Source organism: Hemiscyllium ocellatum, chromosome 34 (assembly GCF_020745735.1).
Source record: "Hemiscyllium ocellatum isolate sHemOce1 chromosome 34, sHemOce1.pat.X.cur, whole genome shotgun sequence".
NCBI classification, from domain to species: domain Eukaryota; kingdom Metazoa; phylum Chordata; class Chondrichthyes; order Orectolobiformes; family Hemiscylliidae; genus Hemiscyllium; species Hemiscyllium ocellatum.
Window position 1 is genome coordinate 19,061,580 of NC_083434.1, and position 23,406 is coordinate 19,084,985.

The 23,406-nt window shown below is 39.1% G+C and overlaps 2 protein-coding genes across 2 annotated transcripts in view; both read left to right on the top strand.

Moving 5' to 3' along the window:
- The first annotated feature begins 110 nt into the window (after positions 1–110).
- psma2a (proteasome 20S subunit alpha 2a) lies at positions 111–18,460 on the top strand. The gene is made up of 8 exons (XM_060850296.1): positions 111–210; positions 4,778–4,854; positions 9,771–9,903; positions 13,218–13,340; positions 13,910–13,991; positions 17,565–17,638; positions 18,016–18,073; positions 18,172–18,460. Exons 1-8 carry the CDS (start codon positions 170–172, stop codon positions 18,286–18,288), a joined length of 705 nt encoding a protein of 234 aa, XP_060706279.1. The 5' UTR covers positions 111–169; the 3' UTR covers positions 18,289–18,460.
- A 4,438-nt stretch (positions 18,461–22,898) lies between these two features.
- Positions 22,899–23,406, top strand: part of LOC132832290 (uncharacterized protein C7orf57 homolog) — a 145,540-nt gene continuing 145,032 nt past the window's right edge. Inside the window, exon 1 of the mRNA XM_060850169.1 lies at positions 22,899–23,000. The gene's annotated coding sequence lies outside the window, so the exon portion shown is untranslated. The remainder of the gene's footprint in view (positions 23,001–23,406) is intronic.

Below are 23,406 nucleotides of genomic sequence, written 5' to 3' on the forward strand. Positions count from 1 at the left end.
AAGACTACAGTTCCCAGAATCCCTTGCATAGGGCTGCAGGTCGGACTCCGGCGCTGTGCATGCCGGATATTATAGTCAGCAGTCCGTTTTCCACCAAAGGTTAGCGGATATGACGTAATTTCCAGTCACCCTTCCACTCCCAGCATTCCAAAGTGTGAGCGGCAGAAAGATGGCGGACCGGGGGTACAGCTTCTCCCTCACCACGTTCAGGTAAACTGGGCGACCAAACCGTCGTTCGATACCCACTCAGTGGGTGAAGGAATCCCCTCCGTGTGAGGACAGCTGCTTTTATCTGACCTTCAACATTGTCAAGCTTGAGGCGAGCTGCAGGCGCTGCGAGTTTGCAGAGTCACGGTTGCTGTTCCCCGGCCGCTGTCAGCAGGAGGCTCTCGGGCCGCTGCTGCTGCAGCATCTTCCTGGACTATTACCTCCGCGGGTTCGAGTTTTTTCCTCGATAATGTTGGAGGAGGTTGGCCCCAAGTCCAGGAGCGAACCGCGTACGCATTCGGTTTCGCTTTCGGTCTGGAGATTGTGCTGGAAGCACTCGGTTTGTTGGTCCTGTTGGCTCATTAACGACAGGAATAATACTTGATTAAAGCTGATGAGGAAAGGGGAGATAATGCTGAAACGTTTTGCTGCACCTGCATAACGGAAACCAGAAAAGTTTCATCACCTTGACCTAGTAGTTACGTGTATCTCCAGTCAAGAGTTTAAAAAAAAAAGTCGTGCTGCGGGTCGCTGTGACATGAGTTACCTATAATAAATAGGAGGAAAAACTGTACACGGATAATTGTAATATTCCACACACTCATCCAGGCATTTGAGTAATCCATCAAACTCCTGACTTGAGTCAAGATGGGCAGGTTTTGGAGAGTCAGTGAGTTGCTCGCTGCAGTATTCCCAGCCTCTGACCTGCACTTGTAGCCACAGTATTTGGTCATTTAGATATTGTGGGGAATTCAACAATGGCAATACTTTTGGATGGTAATAATTAGATCTCATGAATAAAGGCTGTGGATGATTGAGTGAGGAATGAAGGTTCACCTAAAGTACAGTTTTAATTTTAATTGCAAATACAGCATGCCGAACATGGGATGTTGCAATTATACATTTATAGTTTCTCTTGACTAATTACAGGTTCCTGAAACTACAGTTACCCTGAAACAACCAGCGAATGCTGGAGAAACTTAGCAGTTTGGCAGTTTCAGTGGAGAGAGAAACAGTTAACATTTAGAGTCCAGCATAACTTTGGTTCAGAACTGTGAATTCTGTGTTTGTTTAGGTTGATTCTATCTTTTGTTGGGGGTGATCTTTGCCTGAACTTATATGCTACAAGTAAGAATGCTGTCTAGGTCTTGCTGCATATGGAGATGAAATGCTTCTGTATTTCATGAGTTGTAAGTGGTACTGAACACAGCAGTCACTAGCAGACATTTCACTCTGACATTATAAAGAAGGGGAGGTCATTGTTTAAACGACTTAAGATGGTCAGGCGTGGAGCATGACATTGACCAACTCCCGCAGCAATGTCTTGGAAATGAGCTGATTGATCTCCAACAGCTATAATCTTCCTTTGTGCTAGGTATGTTTACATCCTGATTTGCAGTTAATTCAATTTTGCTCAGGCTCTTTGATGTTGAACTTTATTAAATATAGTCTCGATGTCAAGGATGGTCAGTATCACTTCATCTCTAGTTTTTAGTTCTTTTATCCATATTCAAACTAAGTCGGTAATAAGATCCAGAGCTGAGTGGGGCCGGACTGAACTTGAACTGAACTGACTAAGTGCTGTCAACATTCCTTCCACTGCTTTGATCATACAAATTTGTTTTTTTTTTGCCTTTTTTGTGGTTTTGACATCACTGGGCAATTTTCTGTATTACAGGCTGATCACTTCAAACAGTCCATTGAGGCTTGGCCTGTATTATCACAACAAAGTCGCATTAAGATGCTGGGTATTGAAGTCCCCCATCCCTAATGTATTAAATGTCTGGTTATCCTCAGTGCTTCTTTCAAGTGACCTTCAATATGGAGGAGTACTAATTTATTAGTTGAGGAAGGCTGGAAGTGGCAGGACCCACAATAGAGGGATAACTTGCCTTGGGCCAGGAGTAGCACCTGCTAAGTAGTGATCAGGAACTTTCCTTGCCTGTATTCAGTCTGATGTGTTTGGAGTTTATGAAGTCCAAAATCAATATTAAGTGTTCTCAGGACCTCTTCCTTCCAACAGTTTCGCAGTCCCTGGTGGGTCGAAGCTGCCAGTGGGCCAGGGAGTGTCTTAGCATGATGACAGAGGGCCCTTGACCAATGGTTGTCGGTTAGGATTCACTGAACATGATTGTCAAGTTGTTGTTTGACTAATCTATGGGTTAACTTTTGCAATTTTAGCACAATGTTCCAAGGTGTTAGTTGGTGGACTTTGAAGAGGTAGAATGTGCCTTTGTCATTTCTTGTACCCAGGTTGATACCAGGCAGTATGATTTCTCTGTCGTGGCTCTCTACAACTGAGTAGCTTGTTTAAAGTATTTCAGAAGATAAGTAGGAGGCAAAGACATTATTTCATATCTGGAGTTGCATGGTAGCTTTCCTTTCTTGAAGGACATTCGTGAGGCTTTTTAGGACGATCTGTTATTAATCAGTAGTATTTTATATCACACATTTTATAAAAATAATTTTAGATTATTTTGATTATCTCCTACATATTTTTGCATTTTTTTTCCCTACATAATGTTGTACTCTCCGATAGTCCTAACTCTCAGTTCATATTTTGTGTTCTTGGGAACTTGCCTGATTTTCCTATGGTTGCCAGAATCTTTAGCCTTACGATCTGTAACTTGTGAATCATCTTGAGAAGCTTTGTTATATGAACAGAAGTGGTTAATATTGTGGTGCTTCAAGATGCTGTATTATGTCACTTTGGTTTGGAGGTGAATTGCAAAGCCTGAGTGAAAGGTATCCTGACAGTTGTTTCATGCTAGTGCTTGTGGCTGCTGGTGGGTAAGATTTGAAACGCCTGGGATTATATTGAGAGGTGAAGGGGCTCAGGTTTTATCATTATTAGTGAAACTGAATCTATGTGTTTGCACAGAATCTTAGAATCCTTACAGTGTGGAAGCAGGCCATTCACAAGCCTCATTCCTGATGAAGGGCTTATGCCTGAAATATCGACTGTCCTGCTCCTTGGATGCTGCCTAAACTGGCTGTGCTTTTCCAGCACCATCCTCTTCGACTCTTGATTTCCAGCATCTGCAGTCCTCACTTTCTCCAAGCAGGCCATTCAGCCATCAAGTTCGCACCAACCCAACCTCCCATGCCTGTAACCCTGAATTTAAAGAAGATACAAAGAAAACATTCAACAGCTGACTGGCTTTGAAATTTGTATTTTTCAGTAAATCTTGATCAGGTGTTTTATTGGGCCAGTATTGTAGAGGAGAAGGAAATAGATAGGATTAGATAAAGGAGTTGTAAATAGTTGTTAGTTCATATTCTCTGTTAGACTTTTTAAAAAAAAAGTTGTTCATTTTTACTTTAAATGGTGAGTTTTGGGATAGTTCTTTGCCCCTCAAATTTTCACAGATTACCGTGGCGTTGCGGGGGTGTGATTTACTTCATGTCGTAAGCGTAGCTGTAGCCTTCCTCATTGATTCCAGTATTTGTGAATTAGAATGGTGGGTGATTGGATGGAATGGATCCTGGTCACTATCCAGTTCCTGTAACTAGAAGGTGGTGATGTGAGGTTCAATAAACTACTGATTCTCACTTAGTTTGCCAAGAAAATTGGCAGAGGTGGTTTGGAATGATCCTTGCTGTCCATAATGCTGCAACCTTGTGAGGTTTAAACAGAGTAGCAGACATTGTTGAAAGAAAGCTGAATGTTATGCCTCTGTGTATACCTGGGCATGGTATTGACTGTATTAATAGATATTTATTCTGGTTATGGTAGCAGAGGTTTCCAATGTGGTTACGTTGTTCATTTTGCAGTCGTTCTTATGCTCTGCAGAAAGGCTCTAGATAAAGAAAGCCTTGAATAAGGTAAAGCAGGAAACAATCCAGAATTGCTTCATGTCTGCAATTTTCTTTGAAGCTAATGATAACAGGTGTAATGAATTTTCATCATTTGATGTCAGAGGATGACACTGAAGCTGCATGTTTCTTAAAATTAGGATTAAAAAAGAACGAACTTTTAACTGGCTGAGCTCATTTTTAATGGTGGGGGGCGGGGTGACAAGACTCTGTTTCCTCATTTTAGTGTAAAATCTCTGCTACACCTCCCTGAAAGCTTATAAAGCTACTAGGGTAGATTAGTGGTTAGCACTGCTGCCTCAACGCAAGGAACCCAGGTTCAATTCCACCCTCAGGTGGAATTTGTGGAGTTTGTACATTTTCCTGATGTCTGTGAGGGTTTCTTCTGGGTGCTTCAGTATCCTCCCACAGTCCACAGGTGTGTAGGTTAGGTGGGTTGGCCATGCTAAATTGCACATAGTATACAGGGATGTGTAGGCTACCTGGATTAACAATAGGGAAATGCAGCGTTACGGGGATAGGGTAGGGGTGTGCATCTGGGTGGGATGCTCTTCACAGGAACAGTGTGGACTTGATGGGCCGAATGGCCTGCTTTCCCACTGTAGAGATTCTATGATCTATAAACTAAATCTGTTTTTGGTGTTTCAGTATAACAATTACAAAATTGAATTGAAAAGTCTAGGAAGGAAAATTATCCATCAGAAGTGCTCTACGTTTCAGTTTCATACGTACTGTTTTGTATCTTATTTTGCAGCCCTTCAGGCAAACTCGTCCAGATTGAATATGCCTTGGCAGCTGTAGCGGCAGGAGCTCCAGCAGTGGGAATCAAAGGTATGGACAATAGTACAACCACTGTGCTCTTTTAACCTCATCAAGGCTGACCAGCTGTGCAAAGAAATTTTCTTTGCCAAATTTTGTTTATAATATCTTGTATCAGAAGTTAGCTAAGCACATTGCTGACGTAACTGTCATTTATTGCACTTTGTTAGTAACCCTTGTGATTTTGGTGACGGTTTGGCATCTTTAAACATTGCAATTCATCTGATCAAGGTGTTGTCATATAGTGCCATAGATAGAGAATGAGTAGGATGGAAATGGATATGTATCTCCACCTTGGGGTGGCATGTGACTTGTCAATGAACTTATGATGTCCTGGAAATGTCCTAGAAGATTGAAAAGCAGTCAAAGTAACATCGCTGTTGAATAAGGGTGTGAGACAAAGATGGGTAATTATTGACCCATTAGCTTCACATCTGTCATAGTCATGCTGCACAGAAACATGGGAAAATATTAGTTAATATAAGGATCAAAGAACAGAACGTTTAGAAGTACATAATGTAATCAAGTGGACTCAGCATGATTTCATTAAGGGGTAGATTAGATTCCCTACAGTGTGGAAACAGGCCCTTCGGCCCAACAAGCCCACATCGACCCTTCGAAGAGTAACACACCCAGACCCATTTCCCTCTGACTAATGCACCTAACACTGTGGGCAATTTAGCATGGCCAATTCACCTGACCTGCACATCGTTGGACTATGGGAGGAAACCGGAGGAAACCCACGCAGACACGTGGAGAATGTGCAAACTCCACATAAAGACCATTGCCCAAGGCTGGAATTAATCATGCCTTGTCTGAATTCTTTGAGAAAGTAGTTGAAAGAGAATCGATAGATGTGATGTGGACTTCCAAAAGGTGGTCAATAAGGTACTGACCAGGTAAATGCAAAGAAGTTTCCTTTTATCAGAGAGTCGAGGATCAGAGGGCATAATCTCAGAGTATGAGGTTGCCCATTTAGTACAGATAAGGATTTTCTTCCTAGAAGATAATTTGACTCTTTACAAAAGAGCGTTGTCAAGGCTGGGACATTAAGAATATTTAAGGTAGAGATTTACAGGTTTTTAATCAGTAAGGAAATCGAGTTATGGCAGAAAGACAGAACAGTGGAGTTGAGAATTATCAGTTCAGCCCTGATTTTATTGAATGAAGAATGGGGACTCTGAACTGAACAGCCTACTTCTGTTCCTAGTCTTCTTGAGAAAAGTTCCCCTCACATCTGTCTTCATTGGCAAACCTCAGTTTTAAGCTTTTGATTCTATTCTTTGTTTTAATTTATCACGTGGACAAATGTCCTTTCTGCATTTAGTCTGGACAGTCCTCTGAGGATTTTGTGTCAATATGATTACCATTTGTTCTTCTGAACTCCAGTGGTTAAAGGTGCAAATTGTTCAACCTTTCCTTATCAGATAAGCCCTTTATCCCAGTAGTGAATCTTCTCTGAACTGCTTCGAACATACGTATATCCTTTTTCAAACAAGGAGAGCAAAATCGTACATAGTATTCTAAATGTGGCCTCACCAAGGCTCAATTCAGCTGCAGTAAAGTTTTGCTGCTGTTGTATTTGATCTCCTTTGTAAGTAATTGCAATATTCCGTTTGCCTTCGTAATCACAGGGTAGCTAGATAGATCAGCTGGACAAGTATAGGAAAGATTCATGAGTGTATTCCAGGGACGAGTAACTTCAATTACATGGATCCATTGGAAAAGGTGGAGATCACCTTGAAGAGAAGATTAAGCAGAGATTTGATGGAGTGTGGAATCTGGCAAAATTGATGGGGAGAAACGTTTTTTGGCAGAGGGATTGAGAGCAGGAGAATGTTGATTTCAGCTGATTTGCAAAAGATTCAATGATGACATGTTGAAAACCCCCTTTTTTTTTTGACAGTGTCTCCTGAATGCCTTGCCTAAAAGTTTAGGGAAGGCCAATTCATTTGGCGCTTTCCAAAGAGAATTATCGGAAAAGGAAATCTTCAGAGAGAGGATGAAATGGAAGTGGAATGAATTTGGGTGAATTGGGCTAGCAGATAACCAATGGAGATATGACAGACTGAAAGGCAGCCTCTTGTGCTGTAGTAATTCCATGGTAAAGTAATTAAGACATATAATTGAGACAAATCATATAAGAACACACAGGGTTTTGCTAGAGCAGCGTAAAACTAGTTAGGTCAGAATAAAGGTGTGGTTGCACTTATGAGAGTGTTAGCAGATGTTGCTAATTCTGTCTTATTATTGAATTTAATACTAGAAAGATTAGATTTGCTGTGGAATGGAGGAAGCTGAGAAGTTTTAATAAAGATGTATAAAATTATGAGTGGCCATGCAACAGGAGATAAGAAAAAACTATTTTATCTTGAAAGTTACAGATTAAAAGTAATTAATAGAAGGATTAAAGGGGAGTGAAGTGTTCTTTTCATCTGAAGCATCGTGGCAATTTGGAACTCGCTGCTTGCAAGGTTGGCAGAGTTAGCACTCCTCATTGTATTTAACAAGTAGGTTTATATGTACTTGATGTGCTATAAACTGTAAAGCTATTTATTAAAAGCAGGAAAGTGGGATTAGCTTGGGTTTCTGAGGAAGGGTCATTGGACCCAAAACATTTACTGATTTCTCTCCAAAGATACAGCCAGACTTGCTGAGCTTTTCCAACAATTTTTGGTTTTGTTAACCAGGAGATACGTTTTTAGTCGGCACAGAAATGCTGGAAAAAAAATTGTCTTCTATTCTGTGAACTTTTAATTTGCGCGGAAATCAGCACCTGCTTGATGTAGGGCTCTTTTCTGAAGTCACTGATTGTCACTGCCATCGATGGAACAAATACTCATTTGTGAAATGATTGCCCCTTGCTGATGCTGTTTCCTCTGAGTCAAACAGTTGTGGGTTCAAATTTTTTGCCAGGCTGACTTTTTATAATATCGACTGAGCAATGAAGTAATATATTGTCTTGAGATGATGAGATGCTAGGGCAGAAGTAAGCTATTTCGCCCACTGAGATTGCTTTACTGTGATTATGGCTGATCTGATAACCCTTAGCTCCATTTTCTTGCTTTTCCCCCTTAGTCCTTGATTTTAAAAAAACTGCCTATTGTCAACCTTCAATATACTTAATTACCCAGCCTCAGTAGCCTTCACAGTATGCTACCTTGGTCTGACTAGTATGGTTTTAGCAAGATCTTTGTTTTTATTCAAAATTCTTTTTGAAATAAATACATTTGCCTTCCCCATTACCTGCTGAACGTTTTTTGAGATTCATGCAATAGGACCCCCAAATTCCCATATTGCAGCTTTCTGCGGTCTTTTCACACTTAGGAAATATTGCCTCTTCTATTTTTCCTGCCAAAGTGCACACTGTAACAATTTTCCATATTATCTTCCATCTGTAAGGTTTTTGCCCACTCACTTAGTCTGTCTATATGCCTCTGTAGATGACTTGTCTCTTCATTACATCCCTTGCCACTTGTTTTTGCACCATCTACACACTTGGTGGTGCATTCACTTCCCTCAGCCAAGCCATTAATATATGTTGTAAGTAATTGAGGCTCTATCATTCATCTCTGTGGCACTCCACTAGTTATAAGTTGCCATCCTGAAAATGCTACCTTTACCCCAACTCTGTGGCTTCTATTAAATAGGAGAAAGTGAGGAGTGCAGTTGCTGGAGATCAGAGTTGAGAGTGTGTTGCTGGAAAAGCGCAGCAGGTCAGACAGCATCCGAGGAGCAGAAGAATCAGTGTTTTGGGCATAGTCCTGATGAAGGACTTATGCCTGAAACTTCGATTCTCCTGCTTCTCAGATGCTGCCTGACCTGCTATGCTTTTCCATGAACACACACACACTTCTATTAATTAGCCAATCCTCTCTTCATGCCAATATACTACCTCGTAACACTTCTTAAGAGCCTATAGTGTTAATGTGGTAGCTTGAGTGCTTTTTGGAAATCCAAATATACTACATCTGCTTCCTCCTTATCAGCCATGCTTGTTACCTCACTCCTTAAAGAACTGTGTTAAATTAGTCAGGCATGATTTCTCCTTCATGGAGTCATGCTGACTCTGCTGAGTTTGTTTTCTATTTCTAAATGTTATGCTGTCAAATTCTTTACAATATTTGTAAGCACTTTCTAATGATGGATGTTAAGCTAACTGGCTAGCAGTTACCTTTATTTTCCTGTCTTCTTGAATAAGGACGTTACAGTTTTCCAATTTTCTGATGCTTGTCCAATATCTAAGGATTTTTGGAAAATTACTACTAGTAGATCCACTATCTCCACAGATGCATCCTTTGAAATTCTCAGGTACATCTAAACTCCAAGTTCCTAATCAGCCTTTTGCCCATTTCCTTTTTCTCTGGTGATAGAGAAAACATTTCTAGTCTCTGATTTACCACTATTCTTTGCTGTATTTTTCTTTAGATTTGATATTGTCCTTGTCCTTCTCATCCTCAGTTAACCGTGGTTGGCTTAATCCCTTCCTAGAATCCTCCTTCCTGACTGGGAAATATCTTTGTTGCTATTGTGAACTGTTTTTAAAAGTCTGCAGTTGTTCATCAACCAACTTTTCTGAGATGGTCTCAGAGTGTTTCAGTTCCTGATTCATCAGCCCTGCATTCAATAAGGGAATTTTGTTGCCATTCAATGCATTACTTAGGTGGGATGCTGAAATTAATCCATTTTGTTATCGTGCAAGACATCAGATAATTAAATTCAGAGTCTGCAATTTGAGTAAATTATCCGTAGCACTTTGTGGTATTCTGAACCCAAGAAGCGATAAATACGATGCAATTTATTATTTGGAAAATGCAGGTATGCTTCAGTGCTAAATAAAATTAGCACATCATAAACGGATAGGTGAAATGTGTATGCATCTACTTGTGTTGTCTCTCTAAATTATTGCATATTTCTTTAAAACCTAGCTTCCAATGGTGTTGTTTTGGCAACAGAGAAGAAACAGAAATCCATTCTTTATGATGAACAGAGTGTACACAAAGTGGAACCAATCACAAAACACATAGGAATGGTGTATAGTGGAATGGGACCTGACTATAGGTAGGTGAAACAAATGTATGAACTTATTTGTTCTTGGTGTTTACAATAATTGCCAAGAAATTTAAGATGCCTCAGCATCAGACTGGTTTTTCCATTCTTCTGAGTCAAACATTTCTGATAATGGCACTTGCCTTTCAGTGATGCGATTGAATTGGCAACCTGTATAGCAGAGCCACTAGGATAATAACCTACAGCACCATGATGCTGTTATTAGAGGGAGACAATTTACATCTGCAGAATTTAACAAGTTTAATCACTGAGTTGCATGGAGTCCTTTTGGTGAGACAATAAGTCTTAAAGCTATTTTCCCTGCATGTACACATTAAGGGAAAAAGCTTTTGGAATGGAATCAGTTGAAAAAAAAATCCATATGTTTGAAACTAACACTTTTGCGATCTGAACTGGTAAGCTGGTATAAAAAGCTAGTTAATATTTTAGAGTTTAGCAGATTCTCAAGTAGATAGGAATAGAGTGTACAGGTGGCTCTTGATTGCTTACTAAAATGCAATAGCTCTATCAGTGGCAGTAAACTGCGATGACTGAAATTGAATATTTGATCCTATGTACTTAAAAGTATGGCAGAAAACACAGACATGTTGACTATTTTCAGTTGTTAAAGATGACAAACACAAGAATGCCAAATTTCAAATGATCACAGCAATTTACTATGGGAAAATATTTGTTGATTAACTTGCAAGGTAATGCTGGCCAAGGCATTGCCATTGAGGAAGCCGTGGGGAATTACTGGCTCCCTAAGATTTTGGCTGATTCCGGGAAGAGCAAGGTTTTAAAAATGTTTAAAATATTCCTTTTGTTTCGAGAAAATGGGTCCCTGTGAACGAATGCTTATGTGTGTTTTCAGTGACATAAAAGTTATTTTAAAATTTGTTCATGGTATGTGGATGTCACTAGCTGGGCCAGCATTCATTGCCCATCATTAATTGCTTGCTAGACCATTTAAAGTCTGGTTGAAGATTTGTAGCTCGGGTGTCCGTTGTTGTGGTTCTGTTCGCCGAGCTGGAAGTTTTTGCTGCAAACGTTTCGTTCCCTGGCTAGGGAACATCATCAGTGCTATTGGAGCCTCCTGTGAAGCGCTGCTTTGATGTTTCTTCCGGTATTTATAGTGGTTTGTTCTTGCCGTTTCCGGGTGTCAGTTTCAGCTGTAGTGGTTTGTATATGGGGTCCAGGTCTATGTGTCTGTTAATGGAGTTTGTGGATGAATGCCATGCCTCTAGGAATTCCCTGGCTGTTCTCTGTCTGGCTTGTCCTATGATGGTAGTGTTTTCCCAGTCAAATTCATGTTCCTGGTTGTCTGAGTGTATGGCTACTAGGGATAGCTGGTCGTGTCGTTTTGTGGCTAGCTGATGTTCATGGATGCGGATTGTTAGCTGTCTTCCTGTTTGTCCTATATAGTGTTTTGTGCAGTCCTTGCATGGTATTTTGTAAACTACGTTAGTTTGGCTCGTGCTGGCTATTGGGTCCTTTGTTCTAGTGAGTTGTTGTCTGAGCGTGGAAGTTGGCTTGTGTGCTGTTATGAGTCCTAAGGGTCGCAGTAGTCTGGCTGTCAGTTCTGAGACGCTCCTGACGTATGGTAGTGTGGCTAGTCCTTTTGGTTGTGGCATGTCCTCGTTCCGTGGTCTATCTCTTAGCCATCTGGTGATAAAGTTGCGTGGGTATCTGTTTTTGGCGAATACCTTGTATAGGTGTTCCTCTTCCTCTTTTCGCAGTTCTGGTGTACTGCAGTGTGTTGTGGCTCTTTTGAATAGTGTCCTGATGCAGCTTCGTTTGTGTGTGTTGGGGTGGTTACTTTCATAGTTTAGGACTTGGTCTGTGTGTGTTGGTTTCCTGTGTACCCTTGTGGTGAATTCTCCGTTGGGTGTTCTCTCTACTAACACGTCTAGGAATGGGAGTTGGCTATCCTTTTCCTCTTCTCTCGTGAATCGTATTCCTGTGAGTGTGGCGTTGATGATTCGGTGTGTTTTTGATGATTACAAAGGTGTCATTGACGTATCTGATCCAGAGTTTGGGTTGGATTTGTGGTAGGGCTGTATGTTCTAATCTTTGCATAACTGCCTCTGCTATGAGTCCCGAGATTGGTGATCCCATGGGTGTTCCGTTGATTTGTTCGTATATCTGATTGTTGAATGTAAAGTGTGTGGTGAGGCACAGGTCTAGTAGTTTAAGTATGCCGTCCTTGTTGATAGGTTCGGCCTCCTGTGTTCTGTTATGTATGTCCAGTAGGTTGGCTATTGTTTCTCTGGCTAGGGTTTTGTCAATTGATGTGAACAGTGCCGTCACGTCGAATGATACCATGGTTTCTTCTTTGTCTATGTGTGTATTCCTGATGATGTCCAAGAATTCCTGTGTTGACTGTATGGAGTGTTTGGATCCGCTGACTAGGTGTTTCAGTTTTTGTTGTAGTTCTTTGGCCAGTTTGTATGCTGGTGTCCCTGGTAGTGATACTATGGGTCTGAGTGGGATGTCTGGTTTGTGTACTTTGGGTAGTCCGTAGAATCCAAGAACAAACCACTATAAATACCGGAAGAAACATCAAAGCAGGGCTTCACAGGAGGCTCCAATAGCACTGATGATGTTCCCTAGCCAGGGAACGAAACGTTTGCAGCAAAAACTTCCAGCTCGGCGAACAGAACCACTTGCTAGACCATTTCAAAAGTCAACCAAATATCTGCCAAATATATTCCAAATAACTGGAATATCTGCCCTCTGAAATCCCTGAACCAATATCATATTTTTATAAATTTGAAATATTAATGTCTGTCTTGTAAGATTATTTGCTTCAATATCATTCGTTTATGTGAAGTACTGATAACTTTGTTACTGTTCAACGCAGTCAGTTGGAACGTATAAACAAGAAATGCTATTGTATGAGGAGGTAATGGTTCGGTGTTGATAAACTTGGAATTTTAATCTTGAAGACGATGCCAACATAAGAGGAATGTAGAATATTTTGAGGTACTAGACAAGAGACTCTGAGTTTTGCTTGTGTTATAGGGAGATAGAAGAAGGAAAAAGAAAAGTGTTCTTGTAAGAAAATATGATTGAAATTCATTTAATTGTAATAACTGGAGCTTTTGTCCACTAAGTCCTGCAGTATAGATGATATTCATCAATGCAGAGTGGAATCATAGACACACGAGTGAGTAGTGTCGTGATGGGGCCGAATGGGAGAGAAGGCACTGACGGTTATTTACTGAATAGGTAGTATGAAAATATGAATTATGACAGGGTTTGGATAGAAATGTGTGCATTTAATGAAGCCATACTCACAACACTTTGCTCTATATTTGTCACAGGGTATTGATTCGCCGAGCCCGAAAGTTGGCACAGCAGTACTATCTTGTGTATCAAGAACCCATCCCTACAGCCCAGCTTGTACAGAGAGTGGCCTCTGTCATGCAGGAATATACACAGTCTGGGTAAGTTATTGCTACCTTCATATTCTCAACATGGACTATTAACATAAATTCGTTGTCACATTTACTGAGAGGAACATTTAAGGTGAGTTGCCCTGCACTGAAGTCATTTTTGCATTTTGTTGTGACTGGATCTGCAGTTCAGGTTCAGTCAACTGTTTGGGTTTGTAATTAAATGACAAGGCAAGGATGCTTGATACAAAGATTAGTTTAAGGATAAACTTAATGTCTTACCTTCTGTTTTAGTCTTTAAGAGATTCAGATCCAAAAATATATGAAGTGCACATTCACAACCTTGTAAACTACAAATACTGAAATTTGTCACAGCAAGTGTCACTAAATATACACAAGTTCAGAATTTAAACAAAATAATTCATTAAATATGGACTGTTCTGAGAATTGAGAGATTTACTTAAATGCCCGTCTTTAATAGTTTTACCTTGTTAGAGTGATTCATTTTTATAACTTCTTGTAGTCTGCAACTTTTGATCTTTCAGAATGTATTGGTTATATTGACTACAGGATATCCCAGCAAGCTAAGGATTAGAACTCATTCTTTTGTCTTGTTTCAGTGGTGTTCGTCCGTTTGGCGTCTCACTGCTGATTGCTGGCTGGGATGAGGACCGACCATATTTGTTTCAATCAGATCCATCTGTAAGTACTTAGGATGGAAGTTTTGAGATCTAATTCCCAAGTTGTTCTCTTTTTCCCTGTATTTGCTTTCTGGAGACAATATGCTCCAAATCTTTGCCAATCTTGATTTTTATAAATTGTACTAAAATCATCTAATTTTAATAAATAAAAGACAAAAATATGGAGCTGGAATTGCTCTATAATTGATAGGAAATTGAAAGTAAAGATTGCCTAGTACCCTGTGGGTGATTATGTTTTACTGCACTGAAGGTTCTACTTTCATTTTGAAACTTGAGTAACATTTAATCAAGTGCAATTATAGCCCAAGTTCTCGAATTGTTCCGATAGAAATAAGATCCTGGTGATCAGGATAAACATTCAAAATAGCACATTTTCATCTCCGTCAGTTTCACTCTGTCACCAATAAATTAAACAAGGCTGGCCAGTCCTAATTCAATTTTTTGTTAAACAGAACAATATCCAGATGTTGAATTTGGCATCAAAAGGCTTCCAGGGATTTACATGAGTTTTATTATAAATCTATTGTTTAGCACAAATGCCAGTTTCCACTTTTCCCTTCTTAACCGTCTCCTTGTCCAGAAACCAACTCTTACTAGGGAAGAACTCAATCCCTTTTTTAAATAAATAAACCCAACAACAAATTTACAGTTCACCCAGTTAACCCATTACAAGAAGTGCACAACTTTTTTTTTCAACTCAACTTATTTGGACATGTTATGGCAGGTGGGATTAAAAACCAGCTCTTGACATTTTTAATCAATGTGCTCAGCCACATTGTTACTTCCCCCTCAAGCACGTTACCCTGATGCTTTGATATCTATAGAATTCCACTTGCAAGAAAACATTATTACAATAGCTGAAAAGTCATTCAAAAGTGCCAGTTCTGAAGAATAGATCACTGAACCTTGAAACGTTAACTCTGGATTTCTCTCCACAGATGCTGCTAGACATGCTGAGCTCTTCCAGCAGTTTGCTTTTGTTTCAAAATTAATCTCCCAATAAAATAGAGTGTAGTGTAATCTCTATTCCTCAAGTGTTCCTCAAAGCCTTCAGATACCAGCCTGTCCTTGCCCTTATAGGCCCCACATGGTAGGACCTATACCGTACAGCTCCATCTCTTTGTCAGTTCTTGATGAAATCTTTTGTCAGCATTCTAATATATTCTAAATTTTTTCTAGTTCTATAACTTTGAGTATCTCTATCATCCTAACTTCAGTCTTATTAACTGCAACAGTCTCCAATTGTGGAGATGCTTACTGTTGTTCGATGTTGGAATCTGTAATGCTTTTTTGATAACCAAAAAAACTTTATTTCTGATTTCAACTCCTTCCTGGTAAGGATGAGGGCAAGCCTATATTTTGCTGCTTTCGAGTTGAAGTGACCTGAGTCCACATCTCCAACTTATTCTTCCACTGCTCATATGGCTCCAACTTTAACACACCAGTGGATAACCATATTTTGTGGTTCTTCATCATGACTTGGAAATTTCGCTTTAAAAAGCCACTAGGAACTTTGCATCTGTCAGAAATCAGGATTACTTCTTTTTTTATCATCCCACCTGAAGAGATTTATATTAATCCTCTGCCATGTTTAACAAGCTGATACCCATATGTTAAAGTTGGCACGAAAGCATTTTCAAGATTTACAAGGATTTATTGTACATCTGTAGAATAAACATCAGTTTCCATATTTCCTGTCCAAAGCCTAGCTCTTGCATAATAAGTCTATTAGGCATTACCTGCTTTTGATCATAGACATTGATTCTCAACACAAGATTTCCTCTTCAAGAGAAGCCAAAGGAATGTTGTTAGAAATTAAAGAAATCTGCAATTTTACAAGTATGATTGCTGTTCTGTGGTTCGAAATAATATACATTATTAGGAAAGAGTAAAAGAAAACTGTCTGCTTGGCTGTGTTCTACCTATTAGCATTAGGAAATTTCATTTTCCATGGCATTAATATTTTTCACCTAGAAAATGTTTTATGCTCAAAAGACTTCTGATGTATCTAACCATATTGGCACTGATGTGATGTTTGACAAAATAGAAATTGTACAAAAGTAGCTCTGGTGAGAAACACCTCTCCTGAATCTTGAAAGCCTGTTCACCTTGGGTGAAAATTAGGAGTTCAGTGGAATACTATCCACTTGCCTGAATGATGACAGATTGAAGAATGTTCTAAGCTCAACATCGAGGAAAAAGCAGCAGAATGATTTGCACTCCTGCTACCACAGATGCATCGTGTGCGCCATCTACAATATGCACTGCAACAAATCACCATGGTCTTTTCAGCAGCACCTTACCAAGCCATAAATTTACAACCTCAGGTTCAAGGGAATACCGTTACCTGTAAGTTCTCTTTCTAGGCACAAATCATAGCATCGTTTCTGTCACTGGTTCAAAATCCTGAAAAGTTTAGGTTTTACAGTATGGCAAGAGGCCTTTTGGCCCATTGTGTCCATGCTGGCCTCCCATATCTATCTATTCTAATTCCATTTTCCAGGATCTGTCTCATAACCTTGTGTGTTATGACGTTTCAAGTGCTCATCTAATAATTAAATGTCTGTGGGTTTTCACCTCTGTCATACATTTTGGCAGTGAGTTTCAGATGCCCACAGCTCCTCGGGTGAATTTCCTTTTCTTCAAATACCCTGTAAATCTCCTGCAACATACTTCCAACACTTTGTTTTTATTTTTGATTATATTTCATTCTATTTTGCTCTCCATTAGTTGTCTTGTTTTCGTTCAAATGTAAATTATAAAAGATAAGGAAATAGACTGCTGGTCCCCTCATTCACCAAAGTCTCAGATACATTGACCTTGGTCCTGAAAGTTAGCAATTTAAAAGTCAAAATAAAATCCAGGCTTGGGGGAAGAAAAAAAGTCTAACTGAGCAATTATGCAATGCAACATGGGCCATTTTTTTTTTGGCCAGGAAGGCTATGACTGAATTTGGGCCATAACCAATTCATAACCATCATAAATATAGTTAAAGCCAATGGCCATTAAGGGCGATGCTATTACAACATGCAATGATGTGTTACTCTCCTTCCCAACAAAATTAAGTCTGTGATCTACACTGAAGCCATTGCTTTTCAGATGCGTACGATTCAGATGCGGCAAAACAAATTCAATTATTATCAGCTTCAAATTTTCCAGAAGACAATTGTTCATAATTCAACAGCTCAGTAATGTACTTGACAATAAGGTACACTATGAAGCAGCAGTGAAACTTCTGTTGTGTACAACAGTTGTAACAAGCACAATCTGTAAAATTGATGTGAAAGATGCCTTAGACTTCCAGTACACATTGTGGAGTTGCTCTTACTAAAGCAAAATGGCTGGAGTTTTTGTCGCACTGAAATTTGCTGATGCAGTTTCTGCTCCTACTCAATATTTTCTTTGGTTTGCCCTTTAAAAGTATTGCTTCGTTTATTTTCAGGAGAGTTAGATTGGAGTTTGTTTTCCTATTCCTTATTGCTAACTGGATGAAGTGTGCTACTTTTTTTTTATTGTCAAGCCAGTCAGAGTGTGATCCTTCCACTCAACTTTTATTCTTTTCTTTTTCCAATAGGGTGCTTATTTTGCATGGAAAGCAACAGCCATGGGAAAGAATTATGTAAATGGGAAAACCTTCCTTGAAAAGAGGTAGAAATGCCATAATGGTGGTGTGGTACTATATTTTCTTGCATACCAGATGTAACAATATTGTAAATGTGGTGTTCATAACGGGCAGAAATTTCTAAGATTTTGATGAACAGATCATTTAAAGCAAATATTTTCCATTTTGTCCCAGGCCCAGTTGTCCTGTTCTCAGAATTTTGTACACATTTTACATTGAGATTTTGTTTGAGTATTTCCAAATGGTAAATGCATGCATTTCATTTAGGATTCTGTTCTGGTTTAATGTTTAATTGAGTAATATATAAAAACTTGCTGTGAGATTTTCATAAATTCCTGTTTTAAGCTCTAGAAATAGTGAAAGAAATTATTTCAGGAGGAAATAAGTTTCTTTGTGTTTGTAGGTACAATGAAGACCTAGAACTTGAAGATGCCATTCATACAGCAATCTTAACACTAAAGGTCAGATATCACATTTGTTGTACAAATATTAAATTATCTGGATTTTTTCTGTAAAAATGAATGGTACTGATTGGAGTGATTTTTTTTCTCCAAAACAGGAAAGCTTTGAAGGCCAGATGACAGAAGACAATATAGAGGTTGGAATTTGTGATGAAGCAGGATTTCGAAGACTCACTCCAGCAGAAGTCAAAGACTATTTAGCTACCATAGTCTAACATTTATTGAAACTGATTTTTTTTAATATGGAAGAAATATTAGTCAACCTCTGATTATAATTTGAAAACCTTTTTATTCCACTCTTCAGTTTTGGCAATGGTTAAACAGTCAATACAATGTAAAACTATGTTGCACAAGTACATCTGATAAATCTTGTCTTAGAAATGAAAACCAATTTGTGTAGCTCTTGTCATTTAATATTTTTGTGATGTCAATGAAGCAATTTATGTCTTTTTAATGTCTGTATTTGCCACAATTGCACATTTTTTCTCTCTCAATGAGGCTGCTGCTTTTAATTGCATGTCTGCTGACGCGTTCTTTCTCATCATGGGATAAAACATGTGAAAAGGGAAAGAAAAATGCCACATGATATTTATACTGAGTAGTGATCCACCTGTGAAAGGGTTTGTTAATCAGTTTGACTGAGGTTAGTTCTACACTGCACCTGTCAAAATGGTGAGTGGAAGGAGGGAGAATTCCTAGGAGCCTTGTTTAATACTTTGAATTGTTCTTCTGGTTCTGCATACCTAGAGTTAGGTAATAAATACAGCAAAAATTGTGACATTACATCCAACTGGGTGTATGATAATGGTTAAATTCTGCAGTTTTAGTATACACTTTAGCATACTTGTATGATGCAGTTCCTTGGCATTTCAATCTGCTGTTAATTCCCCTTTCCAGATTCTTTCCTGAGTTGGAAGCAAGTTCCATTTTGCTTAGCTTCCTTTCAAGCTCATAATTGTCACTTTTCAATTTCTCCTTGGTGTACAAGTGTCAGTTTGAATTTGGGGGTTCCAATATATTCATTCTGCTGTTAAATATAATCGTATCCAAATTGTTACAAGGTCAAGGTTTATTTGTGTTGATTCATCTTCTGCCTTAAGTACGCATTCTTGTACGCTAATAGCTTTGTTAACTTTGATCAGTGAGAGTTTTCAGTGGTCAGTTATCAGCCAACAACTTTTTATGAATGCCAAACAATGGTCATTCACCAAGTGCACATTTCATGTTCACTATAAAGTACTTTAGTTCTTGCTTCATCGTGGTGCTGACAATGTGGTATTTAACTGGTTGTTCCAAATTTAGGTTTCACTAACACAAACAAACCAAAATCTGCATCCCTTTCAATGGATTTATAAGATAACGTAATGCTATTTGAAGAGTAGGGTATTTCTTAGTTATTGTTTTATCCTTTAGCCATCACAATTTTTAAAAAGTTAATTGTGGAACTGTGCTGTACATAAATAGGTTGTTGGGTTGTCCATTTTACAATGAAAATACACTCCAGTACTTCATTGCCTGTAAATCTTTTGAAAAGTCTTGAAGTAATGAACAGCGCTATATAAAAGTAGGTTCTTCTATCAATATTCAACTAGATTATCACTTTTGATCAAGCAGATTGATGGTAGGACCTGAGATGAATAAGGGTACCTTTCAAAAAGTGTTATTTTGTAATGAAACTCGAGTAAAACAAAAGTTAAACCACCTGAATATGTCAATTTTCCTCAATCCAGAAGGACACTTGTTTCCAATCTGAGTCTGCATCTCAAGATCTCCAGCTGTAAAATTTGATCTTTGCCAGCTGTTGCTCCCTTCTCAACCCAGCCTTCAAATCCATGCGACCTAAGTTTTTTTTGGATATGTATGCATTTTGGCAGACAACAAATGCTTAATTATCCTACTTGAGTAATTGTTACCTAATTTTACTAAAATTGTTAACTTATGAAAACCATAAGACGGGAGACAATGAGGGAAAAGTCTGAGGCAATCATGACTATTTTGAAAGAAAGAATGAAAGCCATTCAGAGCAGTGTTAATCAGAAGCAGAGACACATTTCAGAGGAAGAGAACCTATTAGAAAAACTGCAATCATGCAGGAGACCAATCAATAAGTAAACATTGTAAGTGGCATAGACCCATGCAGAGCCCTGATTAGAATTATGCCCAGCTGATTTGTTGTCAGCTATTTGAGCTTACACTTCATTTGTATAGTACAGTAAATTTGAACTACTTATATCCCAGTCAATGCCATTTCCTGTGTAATGAAGTAGGTAGTCTCATTAAATTCTACTGGACTGCTGTTTTTGAGTGGCTTGATTTATCTTGTAGAGCTAGCTAGAGATTCTGGTGTCATCTTATCAATTTTCCCTGCAATATTTCATAGTAGGAAATCTGTTGTGAGAAAAATATTTGGACTTTATGCTTTCAATACCACTTGCTAGTGATTTAACAGCCAGTTTTACTAATTACTCACTCGAATCCATCCAGTTTTGAACTATTGAAATGTCCACTTACCATCGCTACTCTAGTGAGCATGACCTATATTTTTAAAGCTCATGAGCAGTCTATTGACTCACTTGAACTGGTGAGCTGTCTTGTGCTATATAAACTGTTCTGTGATATGCCCATTTTGTTATGTACTTGCCCTTCATATTGTTTGTAATTTTGTGTTGCCAGAAAATAGCGACAATGTCTTGAAATTATGCTGGTAGGATTATTAGTTCCCCTAGAGGTGGCTGGGCACTGATGACGGTGTGTGGAGGTGACCACCAATTGACTGCCCTTCTAACACCAAATTCAATGTATTCCACTCCCATATCAGTTGCATACAAAAAAAAACTATATCTCTTGACTGGTCAGATGAGAGCAAATATTTGTGACGCAGAAAGGCTTTGTCCTTTTAGGAACATCTGAACAAAACACCAGCTGTAGTCCAACCCAAGAAGCAAATTTAACCAATCTTGCTGGATCTAAATTGTGTACTGCTGCCACTTGTACAAAGTCTCTGCTGACAAGTACTTGTCCGTCATAGGTTTACATCAGGTTGTCTTTTTGCACGCTTAGCTGGTGGGTTTGTTCAGATATTTTATCACCATCCTAGGTAAAATCAGTGAGCCTCTGGTGAAGTATTGGTGTTCTGTCCTGCTTGCTATTTTTGTCTTGTTTTGTTTGTGGTGGGTGGTATTTCCAGTTCTGTTTCTGAGACATTGGTAAATGGGGTCCAAATCTATATATTTGTTAATAGTTTCAGGTTGAATGCCAGGCATTTAGGAATTCCCGTACATCTTTTTGTTTAGTCTCTCCCAGTATGGATGTACTGTCCTAGTCAAACTGGTGTCCTCCTTCATCTGTGTGTATGGATACCAGTGACAGTTGGTCATGTCGTTTGGTGGCTAGTTCATGCTCATGTATCCTGGTGGCGAGTTTCCTGCAGTTTGTCCAATACAATGTTTTTGCAATCCTTGCAGGGTGTTTTGTATATTATGTTCATTCTGCTGGCTGTGGATTTGGGCTTCTTTAAATTCATCAGGGAATCCCTAGAAACCTGACATTCAAACCAGAACTGCATTTGTGAACATGTAGATTTAGACTCCATAATACAATTAAACATAAATAATTGATGTTTACTGATGATGTCACCTAGCCAGGGGACGAAACGTTTGCAACAAAAACTTCCAGCTCGGCGAACAGAACCACAACAACGAGCACCCGAGCTACAAATCTTCGCACAAACCTTAAACATAAATAACATTTGATTACATTTATGAAATGCTTTTGGTAATTCAATTGCACCATATGCATTGTATTTCTTTAGTTTGGATGTTCAATAACCTCTAAACAATTTTGATTCATCAAGTATGCATTTTACAAACCTGTCTTGACTCCTTACCAGCTGATATTAATATTCACAACCTTGATCTATTTGTAGTGCTTTGCATTATCAGATTAAACATAGGCAGGTCCCAACTTGCATAAGGATTCCGTTCTTGAGTCCATCCACAAGTCGTAATGTATGCAAGTCTGAACAATGTAAGATTCATGATAATAATAATAGTTGTATGTAAGTGCAAAGAAATGTTTGTGTCCGATCCTTAAAATTAGCACACCTCAGTACGGGATTGCTTTCGTAAGTATGATTGTTTCTAAGTTTGATGTTCGTAAATGGATGACCCCCCTATAAACCGAACACACCTGGCCATGTCTGGATCTTAGTCTTCCCATAATTCTATTATTGTTGTATCATTTAATTGTCATAGTTGTAGAAAACAAATTACATAGATATCCAATCAACACTAACATTGTTCTGATGGAAAATCAGAATAACTGTTTACTTTCACTATTTTATGTTTCTCTGTCGGGTGCACTGGTAGAGTGTTCCACTGTGTAAACATTTAGAAATTGGTGATGCATTGAAAGCTTCCTTTAGGTGCTGTTGGTCTCATTGTGCTATACCTTGAAAAGTTATGACCTTGTTAACAAACTGGAAGTAGTTTACAATTCAAACTCAAGTTCACGATTACGGTTGAACCTCCTCACTGACCCTGCGAACGTGTATTTGTACTGAAGGATGTGAAATTTTTAGAGGGAGAAACTTCACGTGCCTTTGTTGATAATACCACACGGTTTGCTATAGTTAAGCTTCTACCTTATGCACGTTGGTAAGGTGAGGGCGGGGAGCAGGGGATTGGTGAAGGGCGGGGCTTGATCGCGGTGAAGGGCGGGGCTGGATCGCGGTGAAGGGCGGGGCTGGATCGTGGTGAAGGGAGAGAGCAGTGAGGGGGAAGGGGAGAGGGAGGTACAGTGAGCAAGATCGCCGGAAGAGAGCGCGTCCCCGTCTCCATGGAGACGCAGCGTTTGAATTCTACACCGAGGAGCTCGAGACCAACTGCCACCGAGAGAGAGTGAGGGAAGCTATAGGGTCAACGCAACGGTAAGGAATATATACTGTGGCGATCCAATTCAGTTCACAACTATAAAGAATATAGATTACTGTAAAAACCGTGGCGACAAACACGGTGCCCAACGGTAAGGCATATAAAGGATAGGGATCAAGTACAGCGGTAAGGAATATGTACCATAATGATATTGGGGAATATACTGTATACTATAGTGACCAAGACAGTTAACAAGGGGAAGGAATATATACCACGGCGATCAACACGGTTCTGCATGGAAAGGAATGTACACCATAGTTATCAAATACAGTGGTAAGGAATATACAGTATACCATACCGATCAAATACAGTGTACAACGGTAAGGAATATGTATCAAAACAATCAGTTTACAACGGTAACGAATATATACGATAGCAGTCAATACAATTCACAACCATAAT

Coding starts and splice junctions, on each gene's coding strand:
- psma2a (XM_060850296.1), top strand. CDS start 170: ATGGCGGACCGGGGGTACAGCTTCTCCCTCACCACGTTCAG. Junction 13,992..17,564: donor TGTTTCAATCAGATCCATCT/GTAAGTACTTAG, acceptor TTTTTCCAATAG/GGTGCTTATTTTGCATGGAA. Junction 18,074..18,171: donor CAGCAATCTTAACACTAAAG/GTCAGATATCAC, acceptor TCTCCAAAACAG/GAAAGCTTTGAAGGCCAGAT.